The 17,988-nt window shown below is 39.1% G+C and overlaps 1 protein-coding gene across 4 annotated transcripts in view; it reads left to right on the plus strand.

The window, feature by feature from the left end:
* The window catches only part of L3MBTL4 (L3MBTL histone methyl-lysine binding protein 4), a 461,605-nt gene that overhangs the window by 312,344 nt on the left and 131,273 nt on the right, over positions 1-17,988 (plus strand). For all 4 annotated transcript variants that reach the window (XR_008515838.2, XM_024235921.3, XM_054537672.2 and 1 more), the window contains one exon: positions 14,576-14,749. Coding sequence is in view for 3 of the 4 variants with exons in the window: in XM_024235921.3 (XP_024091689.2) it covers positions 14,576-14,749 (174 nt within the window). In the remaining variant the exon portion in view is untranslated. The remainder of the gene's footprint in view (positions 1-14,575; positions 14,750-17,988) is intronic.

The following is a 17,988-nucleotide window of genomic DNA, read 5'->3' on the forward strand; positions in this document are numbered from 1 at the left end:
ATGAGAACCCCACTCCAGGAGTGTGTTGCAAGTGACGTAGATGGGGAAGGAAGCCTCTTCAGACCATCTCCTTCCTGTTGGCATGGCACGTGATTTTTGGGGGAGCTCAAGTGGTTAATCCTGTTTCTCACTTGTCACTTGGGCAAAGTAAACAAGGTGAAGCAGTGGTCGGTAAAACCTTTGGAGATTTCCAGGCAATATTAAATAGATAACACGAAATGTGCAGTGGCCAATCTGTGAGCAGGCTGAAACTTTGAGAATGCATCTATCCTCTGCTTCAGCCGCAGGCATCTGCTGGTGGTGCCCCAAAAGTCATCTTCATGTCCGAGTTTTCTACCTCTGCTCACCTGCAGAATGAGTCCAGAATTATACTGGCAGTCCTGCCACTTAAAATGTTAGTAACAACGTTTATTATCTTAGCTCCACATCAGCATCTCTGCCCTCCCATCTTTATCATCACACTCATGAGTTTCCATTCCATTGTTTTCTTTAACAACTCCCAAATTTATTAAGCTTCCAAGTACCACTGTTTTTGTAGAGTGTGTTCAGATCCAACAACTCCTTCTGTTGCAGCCACTTACCCAGACCGCCTGCATGCTGTCCAGGTCCTGCCCCCATCCCTCAGGCTGCTCCTCACAGCCAGTGCAGTGAGGATGATCTTCCAGACTGTTGTCTAGGCACTTTCCCAATTCAAGAGCTGACTGAATCTTTGATCAGTTGAGCTCCTAGCCAGATATTGTCTTCCAGTCCCCATCACAAGGAAGGGTCCTTCCCAGGCCCACCCCTCAGCCCATTGGCTCTCCCCTCTCAATATTTCCTCTTTGTCTCCTCTCTTGAACTGATTGAGGCTAGTCCTATTTCAAGAACCTGCCTCTGCTTCCTCTGCAGCAAACTAGGAAACAACAAGGGCGGCAACAGGAGCAATTTTATGAAAACTTAACTTTTCTATATTATATTTATTTAATGAAATAATGTGCACTATTAATGAAATCATAAGCACTATTCTAATGCCTGGTTTTATATTAAATGCTTAATAAGTATATATGCCTATTGTTATGATATATCATTTTTAAACATATACATAATTATAATAAACAACAATATTTGCCCTACATTTGCCTTTCGGGTTTGTAATTCACTTTTTTTGTAGTCCCCAGGTCAAAGTCCCTTGAGGTGGGACCCTTGCCATATTTTGGGCACCACATCCCTAGTCCAGGGCTGTGCATACAGGGGCATTCTATAGAGATTTGTGGATGGATTTAAATGGCAGAGGCTTTTGCTTCCTAATCCTGACTTTAACTAAAATAGGATACTATTTGGATGCTTGTAAAGCTGTGTAAGGTAAAATGTTGTATTTGACTGTGTACGTGCAGCTTTAGTATGTGTATATGTGGGTATGAAATATTTAAATTTCCATTTAAAACTTGCTAGGATAGAGCTTTAAAGCCTTTTTCTGGCAGAAAGTCAAGGCTCTGTCTTCTCTATTTTCTTCTCTTTTCTCAGGGTTTTATAAATTACAGCTTGTCCCAATAAGAAATTATCCAGATGGCCAGTTCTCCACATTACGTTTAATCCTATGCAGAGAATGTGCCTTTGTTCTAAAGAATTCCTTTTTCACCATGTTTTATTCTTGCAGCAACTCAGTACATTTGGGAATGAAATTTTAAAAACACTAAACAGCTTAAATTCCCTCAAAGTATTCTATGTTCCCTACTCATTCTTCTCCATATACAACCAACAATACCAAGGGTGTTATATAAATATGTTAATATCATCAGTATCCATTTGGCAAAGTACCTAGTATGTACAAGGCATCGTGCCAGGTGTTTCATCATTTTTATTTTCTCTAATGTCTTCAGAGAAAAATCTAGCCCCAGAAGCAGTTTGGCAGAGTAGTTAAAAGACTAGACCCTGGCATCAAGCTGCCTGGGGTTCAGTCCTATCTGTATAACTTCTTAGCTGTTTGGCCTAGAATGACTTCTTTAACCTCTGTGCCTCGGTTCCTTCATCCATAAAATGCAGATAATAACAGTCCCTACTTCACAGGGGTATTTTGAGAATTGCATGAGCTAATATATAAAGGAAACTTAATTCAGGGTATCATGTATAGTAAAAACTATGGCAGTATGACCTGTTGTTGCTCTTAATATTAGACTAATCAAGTTGTGTTTTGATGGTATCTTTCTTTGATTTTTCTATAATTTTACTACCTAAATTTAATAGAAATGAAAATATCTATTCATATATTTTAGGTTAGACTGAGAGTCTTTTTTCTTTTTTTTTTTTTTTTTTGAGACAGAGTTTCACTCTTGTTGCCCAGGCTGTAGTGCAATGGCACGATATTAGCTCACTGCAACTTCCACCTCCCAGGTTCAAGTGATTCTCCAGGCTTAGCCTCCAGAGTAGCTGGGATTACAGGCACCCGCCATCACTCCTGGCTAATTTTTTGTATTTTTAGTAGAGACGGGGTTTCATCATATTGGCCAGGCTGTTCTCAAACTCCTGACCTCAGGTGATCTGCCTGCCTTGGCCTCCCAAAGTGCTGAGATTACAGGTGTGAGCCACTGCGCCCTGCCTAGACTGATAGTCTTTTATAAAACATTGGCTGGGTGCAGTGGCTCAAGCCTGTAATCCCAGCACTTCAGGAGATTGAGGCAGGAGAATCATCTGAGATCAGGAGTTTGAGACCATGCTGGCCAACATGGTGAAACCCCATCTCTACTAAAAAGTCAAAAATTAGCCAGACATGGTGGCATGTGCCTGTAATCTTGCTACTTGGGAGGCTGAGGCAGGAGAATCACTTAAACCCTGGAGGCGGAGGTTGCCGTGAGTTGAGATCATGCCACTGCACTCCAGCCTGGGAGACAGAGAGAGATTCTATCTCAAAAAAAAAAAAAAAAAAATTAGTGTTGTTCTTAACAACGTATACTCGAAAATCCAATTATTTGAATAATATTTTAGAATAGTGTATGGTAGAAAAAGTAACATTGATCATATTCTCTTGAAAGAAATAGATGTTCATCCTTATCACCAATTATATTAATGCCCCCAATCTTTTAATATCTCAGGGTTGTTTTGTCTTTTTAAAACAGCTGTTTTTAAAGAGCTCCCTTTAAGATTTCATGAAGATTTCTAATTTGGACTCTTATTTCTATCAAGGACAATATTGCTTTACAAACTCTAAATTACAGAATACATTTGCCTTCAATGTGTTAATTAATTTGGAAAGAATATAATTGGCAACCAAATTCTTTAATATGGAATATATCTATACATATTTGAATCTACAAATCAGTGTTTATTTGAGGACTATGGAATGATAAAAGGTCACCTTTTTCTTTTTCTCAATTGTGGTAAAAACAATATGAGATCTATCTTCCTAACAATATTTTAATGTACAAATACAGTATTGCTTACTATAGGCACAATGTTATACAGCAGATCTCTAGAACTTAATCATCTTGGTAACTAAAACTTTATACCTGTTGAACAGCAACTCCCCATTTCCCCTCCCTGCAGCCTCTGGCAACCACCATTCTTTCTGCTTCTTAAGTCTTTATCTACATAAGATACCTCATATATGTGGAACCATGCAGTATTTGTTCTTCAGTGACTGGCTTATTTTATTTAGCATAAAGTCCTCATGGGTCATCTACGTTGTCACACGTGGCAGGATTCCCTTTTTATTAAGGCTTAATAATATACCATTGTATGTATATACCATATCTTCTTTACCCTTTTGTGCATCAGTGGACATTTAGATTCTTTCCACCTGTTGTCTATTATGAATAATTCTGCAATGAATGCGAGTGTACAAATATCTCTTTGATGTGCTCATTTCAGTTCTTTTGGATAAATATCCAGAAGTGGGATTGCTGGATCATATGTAATTTTTAATTTTTTTAGGAACCTCTATACTGTTTTCTAAAGAGGCTGAATTATTTTACATCCTCACCAGAAGGGTTCCAGTTTTTTCACATCCTCACCAATACTTGTTATTTCTTCTTTTAACTCTGACCCAAGGAGGAGCTGGGCCACCTTTTGAATTGAGATCCAAAATGCATGCTTTTGCAGTGCCCCACAGGACTCCTCAGAGCATGGCTTGTGGGGAGGGCAGCAGGACCTCTGCAAATCTTCTTGTAGCTGTTAGTGTTTGGGAACACTCGGCTCAGGCAGTTGAAAGATGGGCTAGTCTGGCTTTTCTTTTTCTACCACACAGACTGCACTTCTAATCTCAGTGCATAGGTTTGTCAAGATAACTGTGAATTTATCACTTAAGAGAAAGAATTTTCAAAACATTTCAGGGTGCTGTTGACATTTGCTCAATATGAATGTTTAACACACAGGTTAGATGCTTGCGGGTATACATAAATATATACCTATGTAAACATATTCTCATGCATATTCAGGAAACTGTTAACAATTTCATTTAAATTCAGTGTATTGAACTTAGGGCCTTCCAAAAGATGGAATTATGATTCATTGCCAAAATGCATACTTTTAATTCATGAATAATTTTTTAAATTGTGCTTGAAGGCATTTTGAGTTATTTTCCAGGTGTCCTTTGAACAACTTTCCAAGATAAATGCTTTCACTCCTGTGACATTTTGTTTAAAAACAATGCATTTTTTTAAAAAGAGGAAAAACATACTTTAAAGGCTTTTGCAGAAAATATTTTTAAAACTAGAATATTTCAATTAAAAATAACCTTAACATGTTCATACCACTTAACCAAAATGTTACAATTAAAAAGGTGAAAACAATTTGCATATACTAAGAAAATGTTCATTTTAATAACAAACACAAACTTATCGCTATAATTGTTTCGATTGACTTAGTAATGTAGCATTTTAATCACTTCATTTGTTTAATTTAGTGCTTAATGTTAACTGTGTAGTTAGAGTTTTGGTAAAAATTTTTAAACTGCAGATTCTATTCATCAGATCTTCTCCATGCATAAATTAGACAAATTACTTACAGTACATTAAACTGGTTTAAGCATAAATTTTGTAAAGGCCATTAGTGTTGCTACATAGCATGCTATTACATTCTTTGAGTGTATTTTATACCTTGGAAGTTTCTAGTAATCATACACTAAGATACTCTAGAGGAAGGGTAGTATACACACACACACACACACACTCGCTCTCTCTTTCACCTTCACTCTTAATGCATTTTTTCCTTCCTGTCTAGTTTGCTGAAAATACTACCTGTAACAAACAGCATAGATAATGTGCCAGCCCAATTAAAGGGTATCTCTTAATGCATACCAATTAAATATCACATCTTGGGTTTGACTTTTTGGTACTTGAGCAGACATTAGTGAAATGACTAAGCTCATAGCTCCAATGGAGGTTGCCCTTCATGTTCATCTATTTCTGTGTGCACCAGCTGCAGAGTTCATCTTCTTGCCATGTGCTCTAGTCTTTACACTTTCAAATTTGTGAATATTTTCACAACCATATCAGGAGCCCAATGGGCTAAATTGTGATAGAAGATAAATGTTCTCCAGGATGGAGCTAGTTCTCCAGTTTTGCAGTTGGGCTTTTGTTGTTTCTTCTAGAAAATGGATACAGGTGTCAGAATGTGAGAAAGGCTTGATTTATCTTTTTAGAAGGACAAAGGTAGCTCCCCAGAGGAAGAAGTTGACCTGGGATGGCTAAACAGGGGGACTGGAAAGAGAGGAACAAACATGGCCTGAGTTTGGAGATACTGATTAAGGGAGTAAGATGAGAGACTGAGAACAAGTTCTGTGCTGATTGAGATATGGGAAGGCTTTTCTCTAGATGTCTAAGCTTAAAATCCTGCTTGGCATCAATTTGAGTGACATCAATAAATAGATAATTTGCCATATACCAGATACATGACTGGTATTTCTTTGGACTCTGATGGGCTGCTGAGCTGCTGAAACATGAAATAGCCCAATTTTACTCAGTTCACACTGATAAAAAATTACAGCCTCTGATTTTAAGAAATTTAGTTATAGTAGTGAAGATGGATATATACAAACAATAATATAATTAGGAAAATATAATAAAAGTTGGGAGGTGTGTGTTAAAACTGGAGGGCAGTGATTATTTTAATGTGACCAGAGCTTAGGTTTTATAGGGAGTGAAGCTGGAAATGGCTTGAAAAGGTGGCCTGAGGTCAGATGGAAAGGTTCTTTGAATGTCATGCAAAAGAATTTCAACTTCGGTCTAAGGGCACATATTTATAACAAGTGGAAGGAAAGGAAGAAAAAATAATGGCTCCTTCTTTCTGGAAAGCTTCTGCAATGTGAAAATTGAATACCTGTAATCAACAGAAGATGAATTATAGAAAGATAAATTAGAGTTGGAGAGAAATCGCATTTATTGAGTGCACATATGCCATGAAATGTACTTAGCCCTCTCCATTCAGAGCAACTCTTACACTGACACATGAGTGGATTCGAGTCTGCAGGTTGCAGCTGAGGAAACTGTGAGCTGGATAGGGTAAGGATTGGCCTTAGAAGCAGGACTGAAACTCAGTCTGGCCTGCACTGAAAGCCTCTTTTGTTACCACAAGGCTTCGTGGGTGCTTTAGTTAAGTAGAACAAGTTCTTCATTTAGAAAGAGAAGTAGAGAGAGGGTGCTTGTTCAGGAGGAGTCTCCAATAAAATCCTTAACATTAAAAGGATCATTAGGGGACCTCTGCTTCCAGAAAAGGGGAATAGACATACTTTTCTCTATTCCTCCCACGCAAACCTGGACATTATACATCAGGCAAACAGAGGAAGACTTTGAAAGGTGGAGAGAAGGACACAGACCGGCTGGGGACCTGGAGACCCAGGGAACAGCACAGTAGTGAGATCCCTGTGTTTTCTTTCTCCTCATATATCCTGGACTGGTTGTTAGAGAAGCGGAAAACCTGGAAAAGCCAATGGAACAGGCAAAAATAGCCCCGAGAAGAGGCTTATCTCTCTAGTTAAGGGACCAGCAAAGGGGCAGTGTAGCAAGATGGAAACTTTAGACAATAACCACCTTTCTCTGACCAAACACCCCAGGAAACACCTTCATCCCCACGGAAGACTGAGTGTGGATCTGGAACAAGGGGCCCCAACTCCTCTCCCCCAATGAAAGGCAAAGGCTGAGTGGGAAATGGGGCTTTCATCCATGCTTGGTGGTTACAGCCTGCCCCCAGCATCAGTGGAGATCACACGGGGAGCCTACCCCCTCATCCAGTGGTAGTGCAGTGTCCCTTCCCAGCTCTGCTAGGGTGGTATCGTAGGAGGCCAGTGGAGTCAGGACTTTCCCTGCAGCCCAACATTAACAGGGCCACTGCTCCCCCACTCCCCACCTGGTGCCAATGGAAGCCACATGGATCTGTGTCCTGTCAGCCAGGGTGGCATCCAGGGGTGCCTAGGGAGGATGTTTACCTCCACATGGCAACTACAAGGAAGTGCCCCCCTTCCTCTGCTGAAGCAGTGTGAAAGGAGGCCTGCCAAAACAGAAGGTTGAATAGGAGCTAGAGTCCCACAATATAATCCCCGAAACATCCAGGTGTCAACCCCAAATCACTCATTATACCAAGAACCAGGAAAATTTCAACTTGAGTGAGAAAAGGCCATGAACAGATGACACAGATGTGAGAATCATCTCACAAGAATTAAAGCAGCTGTTATAAAGATGATTCAACAAGCAATTTTAATAAATGTGAAACAAATGACAGAATAGAAAGTCTTACCAAAGAAATGGAAAATAAAAGAAGAACCAAATGGAAATTTTAGAATTGAAAAATACAATAACCACAATAAATGGGACAATTAGTATTTTGTATCAGAATAGGCCTTTTTAAAATTAAAAACTTGTGAGCATTTAATTTGTGCTGGTCACTATGTGAGGCCTTGCATGGATTATCTCATTTAGTTTTCACAAAAAAGACCCTATAAGATATTATTATCACCATGTTATAGATGAGGAAATGGAAAACAGAGGAGTTGAATGACTTGCCCAAGGTTATAGAGCGAGTAGCTTTCTTCCAATTTTCTCTAATTCTAAACTCCACACTTTTCACCACTATACTAAATGGATTACAATGCTTAATTTAGGTAGTAATTATCTTCCAGCTTCCTAAGTGGCCACATTCAGAAGATTATAATATCCAGGATTTCACAAGCTGCGTTAACCCAGGGAAATGTATTTTTAGAATCAAATGCATTTCATCCAACTCTTTGAACTCATTGAGTCATAGATAGATAGATAGATAGATAGATAGATAGATAGAGATATATAGATTTATTTTGACTCTTATGAATCTTTAAAAAGCATTTATACTTTTTCTTACTCTGTGTATACTAAATTTTTGAGTACATAAAGTGACAATTAAGTGACAGTATCAGCTATTTTATGGACAAAAGTTAGTTGCAATAAGAGAAAAATGTCTTAGGTAAACTCATTTTAAAGCCATGGGAATTTGAAGAAAATGGACCCTGAGACCTGAAAATCTCCTCTCTCTCTCTCTCTCCATATATATATATTTACATTATATATCTATATCTATACCTATAGATATAGATGTATAAAAATTTAGGTTTTGCCTATGTCTGTGTTTGAGGACAATATAATAAAAATCATGTCACATCCTCAACACACGTTAAATGTCATGATGGCCCTTACCTCCCGGTCCATATCCCAACATGTATTATCTGTACTTGCTGTTACTCTTCATAGAGGTAAAATCAGCAACAATTTCATCAGATGAAAAGTACTATCACTGTTCCATAACTTCAATAATGTGCATTTTGGTATTTATTATGTCTTTTGGTGCCATTTGGCCAATCAGTATTTTCTAAGAATAAAAGATGTTCACTTAACATCCTTATACTGTGTGAGAGTAGACTACTGCATACTAAAGACAATACAGTTCTGAAATGGGGCGGATTATTTTTATGAAGTGAAAGGGCAGGGAGGGAAACAGCGTGCGGGGAAGGCGTTGCTTTCCCGGGGCGGGAGGTAACCATGCTGCGTGCAGCTTTCCAGAATCCTCCACAAGAGCTGCCTGCTGCTGCCATCAGGACCTGAGGCCACATGGTGAGGCACGCAGCATATACCTCTTCCTTCTCATTTCCATTGCTGAGCCCCTTTCTCCGCCAAGTCTCAGTGCCCTCTCTTGTTATCTGACAGGCATGACTATTCATGCTTCCTCCTGTCCTTTGGTTCTGGGAGGCCTCCTACCTTCTCCTCCATAAAGGCTTCCACGTGGAGATGTCCCCGACCCACCCAGACACAGTACCTGTTAGAATCTGACCTCTCAGTTAAGAGAGGATTCTTCAGTCTTGTCTTATCTGCCTCTTGAAGGAAAATAATATAATTGGTTAGCAAAATAATTGAGACTAAACCGTAAAATACTGTAGGCTTCATGGAGGGGTGAGTTAGTTGCATTTAGAGAACCCTTTACAGTCTGTGTGTGTAATTCCTGGACTATAGGAAGCCACGTTTCCACATCTGAGCCCCTCTTGGGAGATACTTGCCTATTTCGGGTGACTTTACTTTTCAGGATCACAAGAAAGGTTGTCAACGACTTGACACTCTTCCCAAAATACTGCTGACTTCTGGGTTATTTATTTATGTTTTGAACTACAGCACTCAAGAGGCTATTACATCTTTGCTGTTTTGCTTAAATTTGTCGTGCTTCCCAACTTTTTAAAAGTCATGTCACAGAGAAAAACACACAGATGGTGTTTGGGAACAAGAGGGGGCTTAGAGCCTAGAGGTTGCTGGAGGCTAGAAGGACTGGTCTGGGACTCTGGTGCCCCAGGGGCCACTGGTCACCTGAGGGTGTAGCCGCACACAGGCTGGGAAGCTACCCTTAGGTAAGTCGTGACAACTTGGTTATAACCTCCTGCTGTGAACTGTCCATCTCCAGGATGTCACAGAGCACCACCCACCATTTTAGCAGAACAGGGCTCTCAGAGAGAAGTGGGAATCAAGTCTCCTGCCTGGGTAGGAGAAAATGAAACATTGTTGATGCAAGAGGAGAGTATAGTTGAGGAGCAGAATCTGGTATCCAAGGGGTTTGGCAACAGTAATCACCATCTAGACTCTTGGAATCAGAGCCACATGGGAAGAGTTCAAGAGGAAGGGAGGGATCCCAATTGGCGGGCACAGCACCTGGCAGGGAATAATTCAGGGTGAGAAGCACATAGAAGACTGGCCAGGTGGCATCTGGGAAGTGGAGCCTCACATCCTAGGTTTAAGAGTAAGAGGCAGAAGTTGTGTCATGGGAAGGGGATGGCAAAAACAAAGTAGAAACTTAGGGTGTCCATATCAGAAAAGCACCTGAGTCTAGTCAAAGCAGAGGGCAAGACATTTAGAAACAGGTATCAAAGCGGATGCTGAGTTAGAGGAACCGGAGCCCACAAGGCTGACTAGGGCTTCTGAGCATGGCATTTGCACAGACATCAGACCCGGGCACTGCTTCAGCTGGAACCACTGGACTTTAAAATGGAGGACTGGGCTTAATGGATTACCTGTGACCTCACATCAAGGTAAGTCCTGGGAATACAGGGAAACTGTCCCAACTGGTGGAATCAGGTACCCCTGCCGTGGAAAGGAGAGAAGATTCAGTCTGAGGAGCCTCCTGGACCCCACCCAAAATGCAGGGGTCCAGCCTCAGGGGCTCAATATTGCTGCTTTGCAAACCCTAACGTCATTAAAACTCAGAGACAGAAACATGTTCAGGAATGCTGCTCTTAGAATGAGTAAAATTTACTTTTTCATTTGTCATCAGATATTAAAAATTATGCTTCCATATTCTTAAAACAAAACTAGTCTTTTAAATTCTAGTCACTGTTTCCTTCCATTATAAAGAAAGAGGACTACTTGTATCTGTCAAAAAATTTTTCTTTTAAAAGTTTGTCTGCAATGGTCTGGCAACTTTTTATTTAGTGTATATCCTCTCTTTACCTGCTTCACTGTTGATGAGGTTGGGGCTGACATTTTTGGTAAATTATTTGGCAGAACCATACAAAATTTCTGATATTCAACTGTCTTTGACATTTAAAAACTGCAATTTTGTGTGGGTCAAGCTAATAGCTGCTGCTGTCTCTTCCTTTCCTGCGAATGACAGATTCTTCTGTGAATTAAGGAGGAATGGAGAAATGCTCTTCTCAATCAAGAGAGCCAAGACTCCAGCAGAGACACTGCAGCTCAGCACTCCCTTCTCAGCCTGCAGTTTCTAAGCTTGCTTGTCTCCATGCATAGTCAACCAACTGGAATTTGAATATATTACTCCCTGCCAATCAGACACTGACAGTTTACTTTGACCAACAGAACTTTAAGTCACAGAAACTTCAGCTTAGCTCAAATACTTTCTGAAGAGACTATGTCAGAACAGTACTTCCCTAACATTTGGCTAAATCCAAAGCTTTCAAAAGTAGTTTTAAAGTGGTTTTATCATACCTAGGATGTCGACTTCAGTCTTCTTCTTTTCAGTGTGAATATATTTATGCAGAATCATACATGTCTTAAACACACACACATGCATGCATACATGCATGCACATAAGCACCAGTAAGAGTCTGAGTTTGCAAGAAGGCAGGCAAAAGTTTGGGATGCCATCTCCTTAATGTAACTATTTCTCTGCAAAGAACCAAGTGAGTGCAGTGTTGCAACTTGGTCACAGTAGATTCTCAGAACCCAGATTCTGAGGTTCAAAATGGTGCAGATAAGTCACATGGTTTGCCTCATAGAATCAGGAATTGTTCCATTCTAGCAATGCTCTGGGGTTCCATTTGATTTTGCCTTCCTTACTACCAGACAGACAAAAAAGGAACTAGAAGGAAATTAGAAATCAGTGAATGATTGAATGACCAGAGACTGATTTATGAATGAAGACTGAGGGAAACAGAACATCTCTCGACATCAGCAAATACTGATGACTGTAACAGCTCACTGTGGTGGGGTCTGTGGTAGCTATCTACAGGCGCTGGACAGATAAGCCTTAGGAACAGGCAGCATTAGTGCCATGTAGCATGAACCACATAGGGGTAGTGACATGAAATTACAAAAAAAAATTCATGGTTATAATGATCATTTAAAAAACTCAAATTGGGAGTGTGTGCTAGATGGATAGCAAAACTTCTGAGTCATAGTATCTTAATGAAAACTTGGCTGTGTTTGAAAAAGATATTTCTCAGTCTCGCTTAAGTTAGCCTAATGCCTTCCAACTTTTGCCTACAGAAAGTTCTTTCTGAAATTTTCCTTAAATCCCATACGGTGCAGCTTAACCAGATCGCTCTTGCTCTGCTGCTTTTGGGAATGGTGCTTCATCCCAGGACTCAAGCGTATGCTGGCCTGCTCTTCCCCACCAGCAACCAGGGCAAACCAAGACTGCATTAGCCTGTAAATACTTGCCTCTGGGTCTCTCTGCACAAGGACTATGCTATGGTTTCCTTCATATTTTCTTTTTTTGATGGTGTTAAAAACCATGTCCCCGGCTGGGTGCGGTGGCTCACGCCTGTAATCTCAGCACTTTGGGAGGCCGAGGTGGGCGGATCACGAGGTCAGGAGATCAAGACCATCCTGGCTAACACGGTGAAACCCCGTCTCTACTAAAAATACAAAAAATTAGCCGGGTGTGGTTGTGGGCACCTGTAGTCCCAGCTACTTGGGAGGCTGAGGCAGGAGAATGGCGTGAACCCGGGAGGCAGAGCTTGCAGTGAGCCAAGATCATTGCGCCACTGCACTCCAGCCTGGACCACAGAGTGATACTCCATCTCAAAAAAAATAAAAAAAAAACAACAAAAAAACATGTCCCCCTTCTTCAGCCTGATTAGTGCCAATAGTTAAGTGATTTGTTTTGGGACTTCCCAAGAAAGTGCCATGAGGCCTTGGTAAAGTTGCTTACACTGTGTGAGCCTGTTGTCTTACCAGTAAAATAAATATGCTAATACCTTTGGGTATTCAGTCAAAAATATATATTCATTAGAAATAATACATGTAAAACACCCTGTATAATAGTGGGCCTATAGCATACATTCAAAAGGGGTAGCTTTTTAATTCTTATTATAAATTGTACTTTTTGGTACATATGTCTTAATGTCTTCACTGAATTTATATTCTGTAAAGTACCTAGCATGTAGCAGATGCTTATGGATTGTTGAATCAATGCCTGAATAGATTAATAAAACAATAGATCAATACTGATTATTACAAATTATAGAACATGCATGTAAATGTGCCCCTCTGTTTGTAGCAAAGGTTGCTGATACAGGTATAGATCATGCTGGGCCAGGCTGATATCATCTTAGCCCTCCTGTCCTCAGTTCCAGAGTCCATTCTAGATATTGGTACTAAAGTCATTTTGGGGTTAGAATGCACATAGCCTTCTCTAGAAGATCCAGTTTATTTTTATTATGTTCACTGGACTCATGATAAAATTGTGGACCAGAAATATGTTCTAGTCCACAATTTTATCATGACCTTAAAACAAAAGAAAGCTTTCATGTATTCAGAATGGATTTATTTTGTACTATGTATCAGCAAATTTATAGTGAGTAGGAAGTGAATGCTCAGAAAAGACTCGACTGCCTCGATATTGATGAATTTGACCACGTGCTCCTCTAGGTGTAGCCAGTGATAACACTGTGATGGCAATAACAGCTACCATTTCATGATGTGTGTGTGTGTGTGTGTGGCATGTGTTTGTGATTTCTTAGGGTCACACCAACCCTTATGAGTTGGATCTCCTTTTCTCATTTCACTGAGGAGAATCTTTGAAGCTCTGGCAGGAAGTACCTTCCCCAGGGTAATGTACAAGTGACCTGTCTTGGGTGTGTCTTCCCTGGTGTAGCTACCTCATTTCTAGCAGCGGCAGAGGTTTGGGGCCTCTTTGGAGACAGGGACGTGGGCACAGGGATCTAACGGAGACAGCCCATCAGCCTGCAGAAGGAACCAGGTCATTGGCCCTGGTAGATCCTTCTGCCCATAGACTGCTATTGGGTTCTGATAACATCCAGGACTCAGGACTTGTGAGGGGAGATAATAGACTCAGCAGACCTGGGCTTGGGCCTCTCCTCTCTCACCTACAAGGTATCCTTTCACACCCCAGCACAAAACTTCCCAGCAAAGCTCCGGAGGATTAAGCAGAACTGCAGATAGAGTGTTTCTGCATACATGAATATTAAGAAATGAAAATGCAATATTCTCTGATACCAGTAAATATGCTTAGTTACCCATAGTCTTTTCTGATACAGTCAAACCAGGGAATGCATATTGAGGATACAAACTGAGTGAAGTGTTATGTGACATTTGCATTGTTCCATTGGAAGTACATCTGTATGCTATTCTTAGATTTTTAAGTTTCTAAAATTGTAAATGCCGTATGTGTTGATGAATCTATCTATAAGTCTTTGTTGATCAGTGTCTGTGGTTCTAAAACCTGAGATTTTCTCAAAAGGCAATATGAAAAGAAACTATTATTTGAGTGTGCTCAGGGAAAGAAGAATGTTTCTATGCAATTTTTAAATATTAGGTGTAAGTCTGCTCTAATGACAATGGATCCCTGATTTATCACTATATACTGACGACTGTGCTCTCATTTTTATACAAACTAGTGCTTTTGGCTGCCCGTATTCAGACATGAACTTGAAAAAGGAGGCAACACTTCATGATCGTTTGAGAGAACAAACACAGGCAAATTTGGAATCAGACTCTTCACATTCAAAATCAAAAAGCCTCTGTAGTTTGAACTTCAATGGAAAACATGAAAAGGTGAACAGTCAGCCCAGGTAAGAAACTTCTTGAAAAGGTGAGCCAGAAAATAAACCATGTAGAATAGTAAAAGAACAATTTTGTTAATAGTAATAGTTTCTATTTCTTTCTTCAAAAGAATTATTTTTATTTCTGGATATTATTATGTTCGCTGGGCTGATAAAATTCATCTAAGCCTTGATCTTCCTTTAAAAAATATTTTATTTTGCTTCATCCTTAAACATCTGAATTTACCTTTTTCTAAATGTACGTATTGTATGTAAGCGGTAGAAAGTATATCTCATTTGTACCATTCCAAAACATTCCATTTTATCTTAAAAAGTCTTTATTCTTTTGAATCGTTTCATAGATACTACCTCTTTTGGCACATGGACAAGTATCTGTATCTTCTTAGTCATATCAAGATTTCCTCTCTTATCTGTTACTTGTCTTTGTCATCTTTAATACAAATGTGCCTCAGATATGATTTCTTCTTACACAGAATAGTTTCCATTTTGATTTATTGACAACACATCTTCCCTCTGTTCCTAAATGTAAACTTGTGATTCTAAATACCAGTTTTCATTTTTGTTTACATATAACTATATTCTAAGGAGCTGCAAGTACAGCCTTGTGTGATTATTTTTTAACCTAAATGAGTAAAACTATTTAAATAACATCTTTTCTCCAAAAAGCTCTGTTCTCCATGCTGGGAATTATAAATACAGAAAAGTCTAACACTAAGTAAATAACTGGAGGCCAGACAGAGACTGAGCCAAGAAAGGCTAGACAGAGAGATGAGAAATGGGCATTTTCCTGACCCTACCGCAGGCAAAAGGCGACCATGTTCAAGACCTTGAGCACCCTAGACCCTGACTATGCAAGATTTGAAGGGACGACTGCTTCTCCTAAACCTCAGAGCCTTGCTCTTTGCATTCAGCAGGTGTAAAACAAAGACACACAGGCCTCTCTGTGGGTGCACAGTTTCCACTGAAATCACTGCCAGCATTTGCACCTCCATCCCAGGTGGGGAGGTGCTCCTTCTCTTCCCAGGGGACACCAGTTTATTTGGAGAATTTGGCTCATAGGATACACTTTTCACATGGGTTTTACATCCTGGGCTGTGGATTTTTTTTTTATTCATGCACATGTTATTTTAGAGCATTTGGGTGACATTTCATTTTTTGTTAAATTTTGAATATTTTGACTTGATCTCTGCACTCATGATTGTAGATTAGTGCTTCTCTCTATTGCATGATCTATTTCCTATGGATACACACGCTTCTCTATTTTTATAGCTGTATCTTGCATTTTTATTATTTGCTATACACCTACTCCCCTTGTTGCAACTTCACAGGGTCTCGTTGTTCTTTACTGCTGTTTCACACCCACACTGTTTACAACTTTATGTAGTTGAGAGCTTGAATATCTTTCCATTTCCTGGTTGAGAGAGAATTTTTTCTTTTTTGACTATTTCCAAGGAACAGTGCTTATTTATTCCAGAATCATAGACACCAGTACATCCCTTCGCCCTTAATCTTTTTACTACAATCTGTTGTATTTTTTTCAAATAAAAACCTAGTCAGTTTCACTTGTAAATATTTTAGACATTCATCCTCAATGTCAAAAATCACAGAAATGAAACAGATCTTTGAACTGCCTTAAAAAAAATGATTGCTCTCAGAGGTTAGCTAAGCTTTTCTTTCTAGCAAACACAGATATGTTGCCTCCCTATCTTGAACTCCTCTTAGGAGTTTAGCCTTTTAAACTAATTGTTACGTGCTTTATTATTTGTGAAGGAGCTTTGCACTGAAATATATCAAATAGGAATAATTACTACAGATAGAAAGAAGGAGTCGAGAATGTTAGTTGATAATCAAGCAGACAAATCCCAGGTTGTACTGTTCTGCCAAATCCTATGTCACCTGTAATTAGCTGTGGGGGCAGGAGGTGTATGTTACACATCATGAATCCTCAATCCCACTTTTGCTTTTACATCTCAAGACCAAAGTCATCCTTGCATTCCAATATCTGTCCACTTTTTTCCTAACCAATCATCCTAATAATGTTTGGATAAATTGTATTAGCACTCATTCCCTTTTCGAGTCTACCCTCGTCTCCATGGCATCCTGTTCACAGTCTTAAATTCCAGGGCGAGGGAAAAAAAGAGAACAAAGGAATCGACAAGGAATGATAAGTAGGTTAATTATGTACAGATAAAACATATTTTAACTGTCTCCACAGCTTACTTGTAGTACTGTCCCGAGGCTGCCTTTTCTCTAACCCAAATCTTTGCTCTTGAAATCACTAGCTATTAGGTACAGGTGATGGAGAATATTTACATTCTATCTTTCCTCTTCTGCATGTTGAGGAGAAATAACTTTTACTTGGCTCCTGTCCAAAAATAGTGATGGGGGTTAAATTGGTGAAAATCAGGGCTGTAATTTCCACTGGACTCCAGTCAAGCCATCCACCATTGAGCTCTGGACAGGCCTTCTGTAATTTTTTTATACAAGCAACATTTGTCACATTAGAATATCCAGAGTTCCAGTCTGGGCAACATCATGAAACTCCATCTCTACAAAAAATACAAAAAAAAAAAAAAAAAAATAGCTGGGTGTGGTGGCATGTGCCTGTAGTCCCAGCTACTCAGGAGGCTGAGGTGGGAGGATCACTTGAGCCTGGGAAGCAGAAGCTGCAGTGAGCTATCACACCATTGCATTCTAGCTTAGGTGACAGAGTTAGACCCTGTCTCAAAAAAAAAAAAAAAAAGAAATATGTGTGTGTGTGTGTGTGTGTGTATATATGTAATATATATACACATATTTTATATATATGTAATATATATACACATATATTTATATATATGTAATATATATACACATATATTTATATATATGTAATATATATACACATATATTTATATATATGTAATATATATACACATATATTTATATATATGTAATATATATACACATATATTTATATATATGTAATATATATACACATATATTTATATATATCCAGACTTCTTGTAATTCAAGTGAAAAATATAAAATTAACTTTGATAAGCTTCCAAATTTGGTTAGATATTGCCCAACAATTTAGATAATTTTTTCTTTTCCTTAACTGCAACCCAATTTTTTGATTATTTTTTAAAAACATGTTTACTCTTATATTAATCTTTGTATCAGGGTTATAATTAGTAAATCTATGACTCCACTGCATGATTTAGTGGTAGAAATAGTCTATTTATGTTCACATTTTTTAGTAGAGA

Source organism: Pongo abelii, chromosome 17, assembly GCF_028885655.2.
Source record: "Pongo abelii isolate AG06213 chromosome 17, NHGRI_mPonAbe1-v2.0_pri, whole genome shotgun sequence".
Lineage (NCBI taxonomy): Eukaryota > Metazoa > Chordata > Mammalia > Primates > Hominidae > Pongo > Pongo abelii.